Source organism: Apium graveolens, chromosome 4, assembly GCF_009905375.1.
Source record: "Apium graveolens cultivar Ventura chromosome 4, ASM990537v1, whole genome shotgun sequence".
NCBI lineage: Eukaryota > Viridiplantae > Streptophyta > Magnoliopsida > Apiales > Apiaceae > Apium > Apium graveolens.
Window position 1 is genome coordinate 4,378,236 of NC_133650.1, and position 14,395 is coordinate 4,392,630.

Here is a 14,395-nt window from a genome sequence, read left to right on the forward strand (position 1 = left end):
TTTGTTTATTGCAATGTTACCCTTATACTCCTTTAATATAACAAATTTGTTTCATTTGTATCTCACCACTTTATTACTTTTAAATTTACGTTTATACTACTGAAAAAAAAACTTTACTTTTATATTTTAGTAATAAAATAATCTATATAGTACACCATTGGCGTAAAATTTAGTATTAATAAATTGGAGTTTAATTTGAGAATAATGTATTTTTTATACTATTTTAATATAAAATTAGATCAAAATAATGTAATGAGTCCTATAAAAAAAATAATATAATGGGTCGGAGATGGTCTAGATATTACTAGGCAAGTGGATATGGGTTGAGTCATTTTATTTCGTCTAAGTAATCCAAGTTAAAAACAAAAACCCCGATTAATCAAACCCATATTCACCCCCGGGTCACCTCGATCAGAAACGGCGCCGTTGGACATACTTTTGGTTATTTGTCTTTTAACAGCTAAGCTTCGAAATCGTGAAAACTAAACAGATCGATCTGTTTCACAAAAATAAATATTAAAATCTCCGATCTTAAATTCACCGATCTCTCTCCGATCGCCGTCAAGGTTTGTTCACAAATTCAAATTTATTTAAACATTAATTCATCATTATTTACATGTTAATTCATCTCAATTGCTAAATTAAATGTTAATTTTTTGTTGTAATTTGTGTGTTTAGATTGTGATCTGAGCTGATATGTGTGTTTGATTTGAATTTAGGTTATTAATGTTGTGATTAGGGGAGAAATTGATTAAATCAGGATAGAAATTGTGATATGTCCTGGTTTAGTGGGAAGGTTTCTCTAGGGAACTTCCCTGACTTCTCCGATGCGGTTAGTAAGCTGAGCGAAAGCGTTAAGAATATCGAGAAGAATTTCGATAATGCTCTTGGTTTCGAGGAGAGAGCTGGTGAAGGTAATTTTATAATTACACTTTAGTTTTCGTGTTTTTGTTGTGCTTAAAGTTATAGTTGTTGTTTTATTTGTTGTAGTACTATGTGAAGCTAAATGTGATCTCGTGATATATGTGTAAGCTGTGAGATTGTATAATCTATGTTTCATTGTTCGTGTTCTCTATGTGCTTGAAGTTAAAGTCTTTTAGTCTGTTGCGTTGTTGTAATATGTGAAGCTAATTGTGATGGCTAATTAATTCTCGTAATATTTGTGTGAGCTGTGAGATTGTAAAAACTATGTTTCGAGTTAGGAGAAGGCTGGTGAAAGTAATTTTATAACTAGATTGTAGTTGCTCTTGTTTTCGTGTTCTCTATGTGGTAATAGTTATAGCCGTTTCGCCAATGTGAAGTGAATGTAATGGTTAATTAATTCTCGTAATATTTGTGTGAGCTGTGAGACTATAAAACCTATGTTTCGAGTTAGGAGAAGGCTGGTGAAGGTGATTTTATAATTAGACTGTAGTTGCTTTTGCTTTCGTGTTTTCTATGTGCTTAAAGTTATAGTCGTTGTTTGTTTTTGTAGTATGTGAAGCTAAATCTGGTGTCGTAATATTCGTGTAAACAGGGGTGATCACTAATTGTGTAATGTTTTGTCGTTATAAATTTTAAGTGTATTCTGTGTCAATATGTTTTTTGGATATGTAACAAAAAAATTCAAGACGTTGCACCGGAGATGGCGCTTGTGTCGGGAGTGGATGATTCCTAAAGTTCTGTTGCTGTATACATATCTAGTTGATTCATATTGTTTGGTTTATGAGAATATTTTTCGGTGTTCGTGTGCTGAACATGATTAATTTAGAGTTTAATTTTGAAGTAAGTTATTAAATGGATGTTATTGAATCCTGTATTGGCTATAGCTGCCAATTTTTGAGTAAAACGGAGGCTTATAATGAAGACATAGTGTTGTTTTGGGTGGGGGGGGGGGGAGTAAAGTTATTTTTGAGAATTTTAGGAAGGAATTGTGTACATTCTGTTTATTCAAATGTTGTCGAACTGGATTCGTGTTCATTATTCTTCAATGTTTAGAAGTCCTACAAGCTCGAAGCTTGAAAATGTTTATCATGGACTAATGGTTTTGTGAACTTTAACGAGTCTCAGCATCTGGGTCTTTGTCATCATCGGTTGATGTGAATGCTTCTAGTGATACTGATGGGGAAGTTGAGGGGAGTAAAAATGAGGAAAGTAAAAAATTACCCGAGCAGTATGCTGAATCCTCAGAACCTCAATCCACTACTGATGAAAAAGAAGAGATTGAGACTGATAGCTCAGCTTTTCCTGCAAGCGAACAAACATCTACCACCAAAGAAGTAGATGAAGAAGTAATAAAACCTTATATACACCCAGATCAGGGAGAGGGTACCCATACTACCACTAGTGAGGGAACAGAAATTAATGCTTCTGATTCTGGCAATGCTGAAGCTGATGTTGATTCACAATCAGCATCTGTCGGCATGTCAGAGGCCAATGCTGAGCTTGAGGAATCGGAATCCTTAAATCGTCTTCAGAAGGAGGGCTCAGAAACAGTGTCTTCTGAAAATTCAGAGTCAAAAGAGGCGAAGCCTAGTATTGTTGTTGACAGAGCAGAGAGTGCTGTCAGCGAGCCGCGTGAAATGAATAATATTATTTATGAGTCAGAGGGTGCAGATGAACACAAGACACAAGAAGATGTAGAGAATGTCTATCCTGTTAAAGATGAGGAGACACCAGTTGGTACCCCAACTGGAAGTAGGCTAGAGCCTCAAGAATCTGATCCTCCGGCTTCAGATGAGTCCAAGACTGCTGAGGACATTTCTAACAGTCCCCTGCCACATGCCCAACCCTCAGTTGACGCCTCAGATAAGGTTCCTGAAATGGTATCACATGAACATGATGCTAGTGCTAGAACATTTGAAAGCAACCAACATGGAAGTGATAATGAAAGTAACAAAGGTTTAAGTTCTGGAAGTGACTCTGCGGATGCTCAAGTTTTTAGGGCTGAACTTGAGAAGGTCAAAAAAGATATGCAAATGATGGAAACTGCACTACAGGGTGCAGCTAGACAAGCACAGGTATTTCTGACATGTTCTGAAGTTGAATGAACTTCATTTATTCCAACATAAAGACATGGTTCAATGATGGCTTTAAGAGCAATATCTGAAAAATAGCACAAAGTAACATGTACCTAAATTATTGTAAATGCTCTGGTTACGTTGTATGTTTATATAAAGTTTGTAGATTGTCTTTCTCATTTAAAATTTGGAAAAAATTAAAACCAAGTAAAAGCTATTTGTATTGATCAGGTCTTTTGGCTATAGTTGTTGAATGCAATTGGAGAAAGCGGAAATTAAGTTTTTATAAAGACCCCGAAGATACTCAAATTGCTATCTATAAACCCTAGCTGTATCTATAAAAAGAAACGCCAGGGAGTTAACCTGTTTCTGTGTAATTAGAACTTAGTATTACTAGAACTCAAACTATTAATCACTTTTTAGAATACTGGACTTCTGCAATTTTGGTGATATAAATACCTTTCTTATGTTTTATTTTAATTAATAGGCAAAAGCTGATGAAATTGCGAAGATGATGAATGAAAACGAACAGCTGAAGGCTGCACTGGAGGATGCAAGGGTAAGTTTGGTCTATCCTTGTTAAGATATTCTAGACTCATGGTTTGGTAACAAACAAATGCAAAGCAAAACAGGATGAAATTGAATGTAATTGTACAAACAAATAAGATCAGTAAAACAGACCAATATAACCTCTTCCATCCCTTATAAGCTTTACTGTAAGCAAACCTCTTTTCTCTCAGCGGTTGCATGCATGCGTTCACATGTCTGTTGTTTCCCTCTTCTCTTCTATGATTATACTTACTACTAACCACTATTATTAACAAACAGAGAAAATCAAATGAAGCAGAAGTTGAATCTCTACGAGAAGAATACCATCAAAGGGTGTCAACTCTTGAAAGAAAGGTATGTGGATGAGCGGATCTCATTTACTTATTATCTGTGCCGAAAATGTTAGATCTATTGTTGGTAGTAGTTACAGAGTAATTTGATGTGCATGCATTCCGTTACCATGATACTGTTTGTGGAGCGTGGACTGGTATATTTTAAATGATCCAATATAGCATTATGGCATTGTATACTTGATGAAGTCTACTTTTCTGATACTAGTATCTCATGCCATGCCTCATAGTTACTAGCCTCCCTTCAACTAAATTCATAACAAATATGTGCTAGAGTGATACTGTTTGTACGTATTATTCACATCCACTAGATACAATGTTAGGTCTATGCTCTGACTAAGGAAAGGGATACTCTACGTAGAGAGCAGAACAAAAAAAGTGATGCTGCGGCTCTGCTGAAGGAAAAAGATGAAATCATTAATCAGGTCATGGCTGAAGGTATGTAAATTGTAAATGAAGGTCCCATGTGAAATCTGTCTGTGTGATAAATCTTATATTGAGGCTTGCCATGCCAGTGTGACATTGCTACTAAAGAAATCATAAAATATTAAAGCAGCTTTCTAACCATCTGAGAGATTCTACTATAATATGATTATGTAATAATTACAATTTAGAATATTAAATTATATCGATAAATTTGAGATGTAAGGAGGGATGTGATTACATGTTGGGTTGATTAGGTTAATGGAACACATGAATTAATCCTTTATTGTAGCTTACTCAAGGGGCTACAATAATTATTCTGAAAGATGGGCGGGACTGAGGATAGTTATAGCAACAATAATGGTTAACAATATGGTGCGGTTTCTGAATATATGTAACTAATCACCGCAACTGATTGTATTTGTCGGACTTATGACTGATTCCAGGTGAAGAGCTTTCAAAAAAGCAAGCTACACAAGAATCCTTGATTAGGAAATTAAGGGCACAGGTAAAGAAAATTTTGGTACTCAGTGTTGTTGCAGAGAAATTTGTATATTGTTACTTTAACTCCATACTAACTTTTTCATTATTATATTTTGGCGAAAGCTAGATAAGAGAGCTTGAGGAGGAAAAGAAAGGATTAAATACCAAGCTACAGGTAATTGCGAGTTGCCCTTTTACTTGTAACCGCACTTTTTTGGAGTTTCAATTTTACCATGCAGAAGATAGATGCTTATTATCTTTCAATCAATTAGAATTGCTATATACTTCCAGGTTCTGTAATTCGCACGACTATCTAATTGACAGAAAACTTTCCCTAAGTATAAATAAAATTTTCATGTAGCTCGGATAGTATAAACCGTTAGATTTTTTTTCTTTCTTTCTGAAAATAATGCGAACACATGACTTGCAGTTTCTTTAGTTTTGTTTTCTCGTCAGTACAAAAGAAAAGAGAGGTAAATTAGACAGATGCGCTTATTGGATCAAATATATTGCAGAACTGTATATATATATAGTTTTAAACTTTCTACCCATGTCCCAAATTTATTATGTATCCGATAAAAACTTTCCTTGCTAGTTAATAGGTAGAGATATTTAAATGTTATGCATTTAGGATGATTGGTTATCATTGGAACCTAATCCTCTGTGGTAATGATACGGACGCATACCTTGCATGTGTTTGGGAGTACAAAAAAAGAAAGAAATGTAATTGAAGGACACACTTTTGGGATCAAAAAAATTTCCTACCTTTGTAAATATAACTTCCAACTTTCTACCAAGTCCCAGGTTTTGTACGTACCCTTCTAAATCATATATTGAATTTAAAATGCAAAATGGATCTTAGTAAAATATATTTCTTTTGCATTAACTATTATATTTAAATCAACTGTCAACCTCATGGACTGAGAACGCATCCGAGAAAAACTCAATATACGAAGAATACATCTGGAGAAAATGAGACTGATCCAGAAAAAACCTCCTTTTAGCAAATAAAATTGTGATGAAGAAAAAGACTCCTGACAAATATTCAGAGTTTGCAATTTAATCACTTTTTCTCTTCAAAATGGCGATCATTACCCACAGAAAACAAGGAAAAACAACTATATTGTAGCCCAGGAAACTGCTCAGGCTAATGCATTTTTGGTGCTGGGAACTATTGGACAACTGGAGCTATGGAAATCTATATGCCCTTAAACCACAGGCACTCACTTATCGAATTTAGTAGAGGACAATTGTAATCAAAGTTTTATGATTTATTTGAAGTAGTCTTTGTGTATTGTTTTACTTGATCCCATTTACCTTAGTCTATGTGGTTGGTCAATGCTTACATATATATGGTCTTCCCAGGTTGAAGAGAATAAAGTTGAAAGTATTAAGAGGGACAAGACAGCAACTGAAAAGTTGCTACAAGAAACAATTGAGAAACACCAAGTTGAAATTGGAAGTCAAAAAGAATATTATACAAATGCATTGACTGCAGCTAAGGAAGCTGAAGCATTAGCGGAGGCACGAGCCAATAATGAAGCCAGAACTGAAGTAGAGGGCCGTCTAAGGGAGGCTGAGGAACGTGAAACTATGCTTGTTCAGGCACTTGAAGAGTTGAGACAAACTCTGAGCAGGAAGGAACAGCAGGTTTGTTTGGGAGCATTTGAATTTCAGGTAAAAGTCATGCGAATTTGAAGAAGTATAACATATTTTTATTTATTGTTGCAGGAAGTATTTAGGGAAGATATGTTACGCAAGGAAATTGAGGATCTTCAAAAACGATACCAGGTTTTTTAAATTTTTGTGGGATTGAGCTCTGATATACTATTCTGCATGATCATCACTAATGCTCATGAGGGATTATCATTTGTCTCCAGGCTAGTGAGCGTCGTTGTGAAGAGTTAGTAACTCAAGTTCCTGATTCTACCAGACCATTATTAAGGCAGATCGAAGCTATGCAGGTTCTAACTCGATTTTTTTTACATTTACGTCCTTCTTGAATGATTTTCTTTGCATAAACTTGTTCAGTTTAAACTGGTAACAGGAAACTACTAGTAGAAGGGCAGAAGCTTGGGCGGCTGTGGAGAGATCCCTCAACTCTCGCCTTCAGGTCTGTCGAGATTTTGTACTCTTAAATATATTTTCTAGATGTGTTGAGACCTTCTAAATGTTAATTCCACAGGAAGCGGAAAGTAGAGCTGCTGAGGCGGAGGAAAGGGAGCGGTCTGTAAATGAGCGCTTATCCCACACCTTATCTCGGATAAATGTCCTCGAGGCTCAGGTTGTTTTTTAGTTCTTAATATTTGCTACTTCTGGTGCAGCTGTATTACAACTGTAATCTTATCTGCTAGTGAACTGTGGCAGATATCTTGCCTGAGGACTGAGCAGACACAACTTTCGAAGTCCCTTGAAAAGGAAAGGCAGAAAGCAGCTGAACATAGGCAAGAATACCTTGCCTTGAAGGAGGAAGCAGACACGCATGAAGGTCATGTTAACCAACTCGAGGAAGAAATTAAGGAGCTGAAGAGGAAACACAAGCAAGAGCTACATGAATCATTGACACACCGTGAACTTTTACAACAGGTAAAATCAGTGATCTCGTAGTTATTTTAAAAATTGCCAAATGTTCTTACTGTTGCATCTAACCACTGGTACAATTATAAGTCTTAAGGATTAGGAAATGTTGAATTTGTGTAGTAGTGACTACCTTTTTTATCTTGTTGATCGAAATGCATTACTTTATACCTATATCATGACAAAGTTATGCATCTACTTTATGAAAAAGCAGTGGAAGAAAAGAAGAGGAATCTTATCCTTTCACTCGGAATGAATTATTAAGAGACAGTTAGTCTTGTAATAGGACCTCTTCCTTGGTCTATAAAAGGAGAGTTAAGTTTTTAGTTCAGGGCATCGGTTTTTTAGAGAACACACAGTCTTAAATTCCGTGAGTCCATTGTAATGTCTTGTGAGTAGAAACCCCTACGGGGTTTTAAGCTATGTATTATGTAAATGCACCAAATAAGTATTGTCAGAAAAGGCAAATATTATTTATTTCTCAAACCTTTACATAATACATGGCTTAAAACCCCGTAGCGGTTTCTACGCACAAGACATTACAATGGACTCACGGAATTTAAGAAGTCTATGTTCTCTAAAAAACCGATGCCCTGAACTAAAAACTTAACTCTCCTTTTATAGACTAAGGAAGAGGTCCTATTACAAGAGTAGCTGTCTCTTAATAATTCATTCCGAGTGAAAGGATAAGATTCCTCTTCTTTTCTTCCACTGCTTTTTCATAAAATAGATGCCTTCTACTTTTCGTAAAGTAGATGCCTTCTGCTTTCTTCTTTCCTAGCTGAGGAGTTTAGGTTTTTACTCCACCTCCCCAGTGGCGGTGCTTGAGAAACATTCCTAATTGAAGCTATCTATGAAGTATGATCAGTATGCAGATTGAAATTTCTTTATTTTTTGTTGCATAACTAAAGCTACAATTTATATATAGTATTGTACCTCGCCACTGCATTTTACATTTGGAACTTTGGGTATATGTCAAACAGAGAAATCTTTCTTCAAATTGGTTTCATGATGACTAATTGGCCGTCTAACATCATATTTTGTTTATATCTTTTCAATGTTTGTTACACTGATAAAGTTTCTACCTTTTTTCCTATGATGAACAGGAGATAGAACGGGAGAAAGCTGCTCGTTCGGAGCTGGAGAGGACTGCTCAGCTAACCTCTGCTGCATCTGATTATAGTCCACTTAAAAAGCAAAAGTCTGCTTTTGAAAATGGTAGGCGGTCCTTGAAACTGTACTCTGATCTTGTCTAAATTATATATGTTTCTTAAGAAATAGTCACCTTGCAGGTAATTTAAGTCGCAGACTCTCGAGTGCTAGCAGTGCGAGCAGCGTGGAGGAGAGTTACTTTTTGCAGGCATCTTTAGACTCATCTGACAGTTTGTCGGAGAGGAGAACTCTTGGAGAGCCTACAATGAGTTCGTACTATGTCAAAAGCATGACCACAAACGCTTTTGAAGCTGCCCTCCGTCAAAAAGAGGGGGAACTTGCATCTTATATGTCTCGATTGGTAGGACACTTGGATTATATTTTTTCTGAAAATTTGAATGCTATCTTTTGGCTTTGCACACTGTAGGGATCTTATAAATATTCCCCGCCCAATATTTCTTTTCTTAATTTATTTCTATTCATCCAAGGCTCAAAGGAATATTACTATATGTAAATGGTCACAAAAGAGTAATGGTTGTACAGAAAGCCACAAGTTAGGAAAATGGATCCTCTGTTTTAAATATCAAGATGATCTCAATTGTTTCATTTTTTATTCTTTTTGACTAATGTACAAATCATTTTTCTTGTATCTATAACTCTTAAAATATTTTGTGATATTACCTTAGGCATCCATGGAATCTATTCGAGACTCTCTTGCCGAGGAGTTGGTTAAGATGACAGAGCAGGTGAACTTTGAAGTGATAGTTTGATTTTTGTTTTATTTATTCCATATGTCATCCGAGTAATATTTTTGCTTGCAGTGCGAAAAGCTACGGGGAGAAGCTTCCCAACTGCCAGGAGTACGTGCAGAGCTTGAAGCATTAAGGCGGAGGCACTCTGCAGCCCTAGAATTAATGGGTGAGCGCGATGAAGAGGTGAGATATCTTAGAAATTCAGTTTCTCTTTGCTCTGCTTTTCTTTTAATATAAAAATTGGAATTTGGAAGATGGGTTTACACTCAAGTAAACTATATTAACTAATTGAACTTTATCTCACTATACTCTAATTTTGGAATGATGAACCCAGAGCAATTGTTGGCATTAAGTATAAGAGTTAAGTTCATCTCAAATGCATAAATCTCAAATATGTAAGTTCAGTACAAATTTAATGAAATATGTTGAACCTTAGTTATACAAGTACCATGCATAAAACTTTAGTTGTCCGAAAATTCCAGCTGCCACATATTTCTAAGTTTCCATTTTAATCAACGTTTTTTTTCCAAGTTATCCGGCTCCTAGTCGGTAGATTTGACAAATGTTGGTCTAAAAATAATTGACCTACTACAAAAGATCCGCAGTTCGGCGTCAATAGAATAGATTTTCAACAAGCAGTATGGTTTTAGAGGCTTGTTTAAACTTAATATCAGGATTTAGGTTCAAACAAATTTAGCAGACATATTTCAGTTGAATATATACACATAGTCAGTAGATTTGACACGTCCCATGCATTCATGATATTGCTTTTTCAAACTAGGGACCATAATTGCAAGACTTAGAACTAAGAAATCGTTTATTGCAGTAGCTTTTCCTAGCTTAAATCTCTTTGATCGTTCGTATTGACCCTGGCATTGTTTTGTGTAGCTCGAGGAACTTCGTGCGGATATTGTGGACTTAAAGGAGATGTACAGAGAACAAGTAAACTTGCTTGTAAATAAGGTAATTAGTATCATCCTTACGGGGTTTTTATCTACACTATTTTTTTAATATTTTAATCATTTTTTCGGGTAAAGTATATACATGCTGGTTTGTCGATTTAATCATTGTATTTGTTTACATGGTGATCTGCAGATCCAGATAATAGGTACTTCCGGATAAAGTAAAGCAAATTTGGGTAGCCTGTCCCAGTTAAAGGTCTTATTGGCGATATAGTGTTATAATAGTTATTGTCTTTATTTCCTTGATTATGTGCTTTTCTATTATGTACATGTACACTTGAGTTTTTTCCTTATCTGTATCATCACATACAGTTCAATGTTGTACAAGTTCAACTAGTCAAACATGTGTGGCAATTTTGCTTTCTAAGCTACTTGTAACTCTTATATATTTGATTATGTAATGGTAACTATTCATTTTTTTGTGTTGGACCTAAAACTTAATAAAATTGTATATAGAGGTTATGTTGTAAATAGAAAGAATTGTAACTTAGTGGCATAAATTTTATGCGAGATAAATATATCATTTTGATAAAAATTGTCTCAATATGTTATTATGCTCTGAACTATATAAGTGTAATTGTCTACTTGAAAATTCGTATTCTTTGATACATAATGTACTGAAAATTTGGACGTAATTTAAGAATGCTTGAAATCAAGAGATGCCCCAATTGTATAATTAAATATGCCCCAGTTGTGTAATTAAATTCTTTGTCTTACGAATCAATTATTAATTTTCTAAATATACCAAATATATTTATACGTTAAAAAGTGTGATGTATGCATCTATATTATTAGGAAAATATTATTAGGAAAATGCTAGAGACCCAAATTTTTATACCGAAAAATTCCCTAAATCTAATGTGTCATATGAATATTTGGCAACTTTCCTAATAATAATATGAGACCCCGTGCATTTATATGCACCCACAAATTAAAATCAGCCATGTATTAGTCACGTCATTTGGTTAATTTTTTAGGAAAAATATTTGGGGTACCTAGCACTACTTATATTATTTTCCTTTTCATAAATATGTTTCTGTAAAACTTACAATGATCTAAATCAACTACAAAATCTATACTATACTATAATAAACAGAATATTGTATAATTTGGGAGGGAGCTGATATGTGCCCATCTTGTACACCCTTTGTTGATATTAAGATATTTAACTTAAGTTTACTTTTATGTTCAATAAGGATAATTTGGTCATAATTGAGTATGCACCTATAAATTTTTATAGGGTGTTCAAATATCAGCTCCTAATTTGGTATGTTTTTTTTGGTTGGTTTGATTATACTCATTTATGATTGTCAGATTTTTTTTAATCAAGTTATCAGAGCCATAAGATTCAAATACAAAAAGAATATACATTACTCAAGTTCACGGGTTTGAACCCCGCTAATAACAAATATTTATATTATTATTTATTCACTACTAAATCTCTGTAGGCTCAAACCGCACTAACAACAATTATTTATATTATTATTTATATACTACCCAATATTCAGGTTCAGGTTCGAATCCTGCCAATAGCAAAAATTTGTATTATTATTTATAAATATATTAATAAGGTAATAATTAAAAGAAATTATTATAATTTTAAATAATATAAAAATATTAATGAAGACCAGTGCATCGCAGGAGGGCACGAGTTATAAAGCTAGTTCTCGTTAATAATTAATACATGTATTTTAGAAGGAACTTTTTTAGTACATCATACGGGTGCAGTAATTTAATTTAATATTATAAAAAAGAAATAAAGCTATTTTGTTGTCAACTTGTCAGTTCTCACAGCAAAAAAAAAAAGAAAAACATTACCGGGCCTGTACGAGGTAACTTTATTCTACTATTTGAATTCTCATGTAATAAGCAGAATCTTTGAATCGTGTATTTTATTACGTTGATACATTAGCTTATATAACTGTTCATTACTTAAGGGTCTACAAACTGTTTGATCAAATGCCTAAATGAAATTTCACCTTACTCCGTCCTTTGTGTTGAATTCTTTACATATTTTTTTTTATGTTTAAATATAGTTTGTAATTTATTTTAGAATTTTCTTTTTCTGTGTAAAAATTAAAACATATATTTTAATTTTAAAAAAAATATTTAAAATTATTTAGGAAGTCATATTTTAGGAACCCGTCCCCAACTGAGTACTGTATTTCTTTAAAGATTTTCTTGCATGGGTTTTGTAGTTGACTGCATATTTGAAGCTTTGTTATAGGTAATTGTTAGAGATGGGGAGCCAAGAAGATGATGTAAAAAACTCGGTAGTGGATGCTCGTGCAAGAAACAACAGTCATAATGTACGGTGCACAGAGTGTGGTAGTCAGTCCATTGAAGACTCTCAAGCTGATATTGCTGTTCTACTAGGAAGGTATTCCTTTTTTCCTCGTTTCGTAAATGGGTCAATTTTCGTTTTCTCTAAAATTTTCGACAATTTGATAATAGTAAGTATGTAAGGTTAAAACGATATAAGTTTGATTCCGTTTGCTCTAAAATGTACTAAAATTTGTTAAAAGAATATAAGTTGAATTTCGTTCACCCTAAAATGTACTAAATTTCGATAATAGTAAATGTATAAGGTAAAAGAATATAAGTTTGATGTCGTTCGCTCTAAAATGTACTAGAATCTGATAATGGTAAATGTGTAAGGTTTAAAGAATGTAAATTTTCCAACGAGTCAATTTCGGGTCAAATTCAGATGAATTGATTCGTGTTGTATAATTTATAGTTCTGACTATGAAATCGAGTTGGATTTTGGGTGGGGTCAAGCATTGCCACTTCTACTTGTATATTTACTTGTATGGATAATTTGACGCAGATGAAAGAAATGTGCCTTGAATGTAATGTTTGATAATTTATTTGAAATCAAGTTATTAAAATATGTGCTAGCTTTTGCAATCTTGACCCTTGATCATTGAGTAATCTCCTTGTGCTTATCAAATACCTTTATCAAGCACAAAGAGGTTAAGTTAAAGTGTTAAATGTTAAGTAATTAATCTTAAGGTGGTAGAGGCGAGTCCCTCCCTAAACCGAGTTCTGATACCATGTTAAGTAACCAGTCACACTAAAATTTTAAGGTGGTAGAGGAAGTTCCGAACATGATCTTATGCTCTTTAACATTAAACACAATGTGGTCAAGCCAAACGTGCTGCATTATGAAGCTTGATGGCATATCACTCTGTAACTTTCACTGAACTTCCCTGCATTTAAGCTGCTTAATGATATGATACGGATACTTGTAAATTTCATTTTTAAGACTTGTTTTTGGACCAAAGATACTCGTCTGCTCGCTTTCTTGTTCCAGTTCAAGAAAAGAACATTGATCTGACTGTGATATATTCGTCTGAATGTTGCTTTAGTTAATTCGTGAAGAAATTAAGTCTGGGAAAAGTGATAAAGAGATCTACAAAAAGCTGGAGGACGAGTACGGGGAAACAGTGCTTTATGCTCCAAAGTTTGATATGCAGACTGCTGCCTTATGGCTATCACCGGTAATTTTAAGAAGACACCAAGTTCTCCTTCGTTTTAGATTGTATACTGTATAATAAATCGGTGTTTTGGAACAGCTTCTAGTTGCTGGTGCAGCTGCAGGAATTTGGGCTTACAGCAAGCACAGGCAACGGACCAATGTGCACATAATGGCCTTAAACCTCGTTAGAGGAGTTCCATTGACCCCTAAAGAGAAGCAAACCATGTTGGAGATTCTCGCACCTTCTGACCTCCAAGGAGCTACTGCTTCCTCCCCTTGGTGGAGAAGGTGGCTTCGCCAATGATGCGAGCTCCTGTCAAGTGCATTGTGCTACAATGTCAGATAGCAGAACCTAAAATAAATAAGATCCAGGGTTTGGATATCAAAGCATTCTCTGTTAGACACTACTAGGGTAACTTGCTGTAGTGGATATCAGAGCGATTTTATATATTGAAGCTTGACGAGGTCGCCCCGCCGGTTTGGCTGTTGTTTAGGAAGCTTTACCTTGATCAAATTAGCCACATCAATAACTCAACAATTTCAGTAATATATATGAAGAATTTGTTGGCTACTAATATGAGGAAATACAAAAAAAATGAAAGAACAAAAAAGTGTAGGTTAGAGATTTGGTGGGCTATAATAAGTATAACAATGAATAAATCAACACACA

General features: G+C 34.5%; 2 protein-coding genes across 2 annotated transcripts; both read left to right on the forward strand.

Annotated features, from left to right (window-relative positions):
* The first annotated feature begins 380 nt into the window (after positions 1 to 380).
* Positions 381 to 10,669, forward strand: LOC141717528 (golgin candidate 5). The gene is made up of 20 exons (XM_074519648.1): positions 381 to 566; positions 720 to 914; positions 2,050 to 2,999; positions 3,487 to 3,558; positions 3,828 to 3,902; positions 4,222 to 4,336; positions 4,768 to 4,829; positions 4,932 to 4,979; positions 6,170 to 6,454; positions 6,536 to 6,595; positions 6,685 to 6,768; positions 6,852 to 6,917; positions 6,990 to 7,088; positions 7,172 to 7,390; positions 8,488 to 8,599; positions 8,674 to 8,894; positions 9,220 to 9,279; positions 9,355 to 9,468; positions 10,174 to 10,248; positions 10,381 to 10,669. The coding sequence occupies exons 2-20, from the start codon at positions 776 to 778 to the stop codon at positions 10,405 to 10,407; spliced, it is 2,883 nt and encodes a 960-aa protein (XP_074375749.1). The 5' UTR covers positions 381 to 566; positions 720 to 775; the 3' UTR covers positions 10,408 to 10,669.
* Positions 10,670 to 11,983: 1,314 nt separating this feature from the next.
* Positions 11,984 to 14,385, forward strand: LOC141716611 (cytochrome c-type biogenesis CcmH-like mitochondrial protein). The gene is made up of 3 exons (XM_074518797.1): positions 11,984 to 12,649; positions 13,616 to 13,747; positions 13,823 to 14,385. Exons 1-3 carry the CDS (start codon positions 12,488 to 12,490, stop codon positions 14,027 to 14,029), a joined length of 501 nt encoding a protein of 166 aa, XP_074374898.1. The 5' UTR covers positions 11,984 to 12,487; the 3' UTR covers positions 14,030 to 14,385.
* The last annotated feature ends 10 nt before the right edge of the window (positions 14,386 to 14,395 follow it).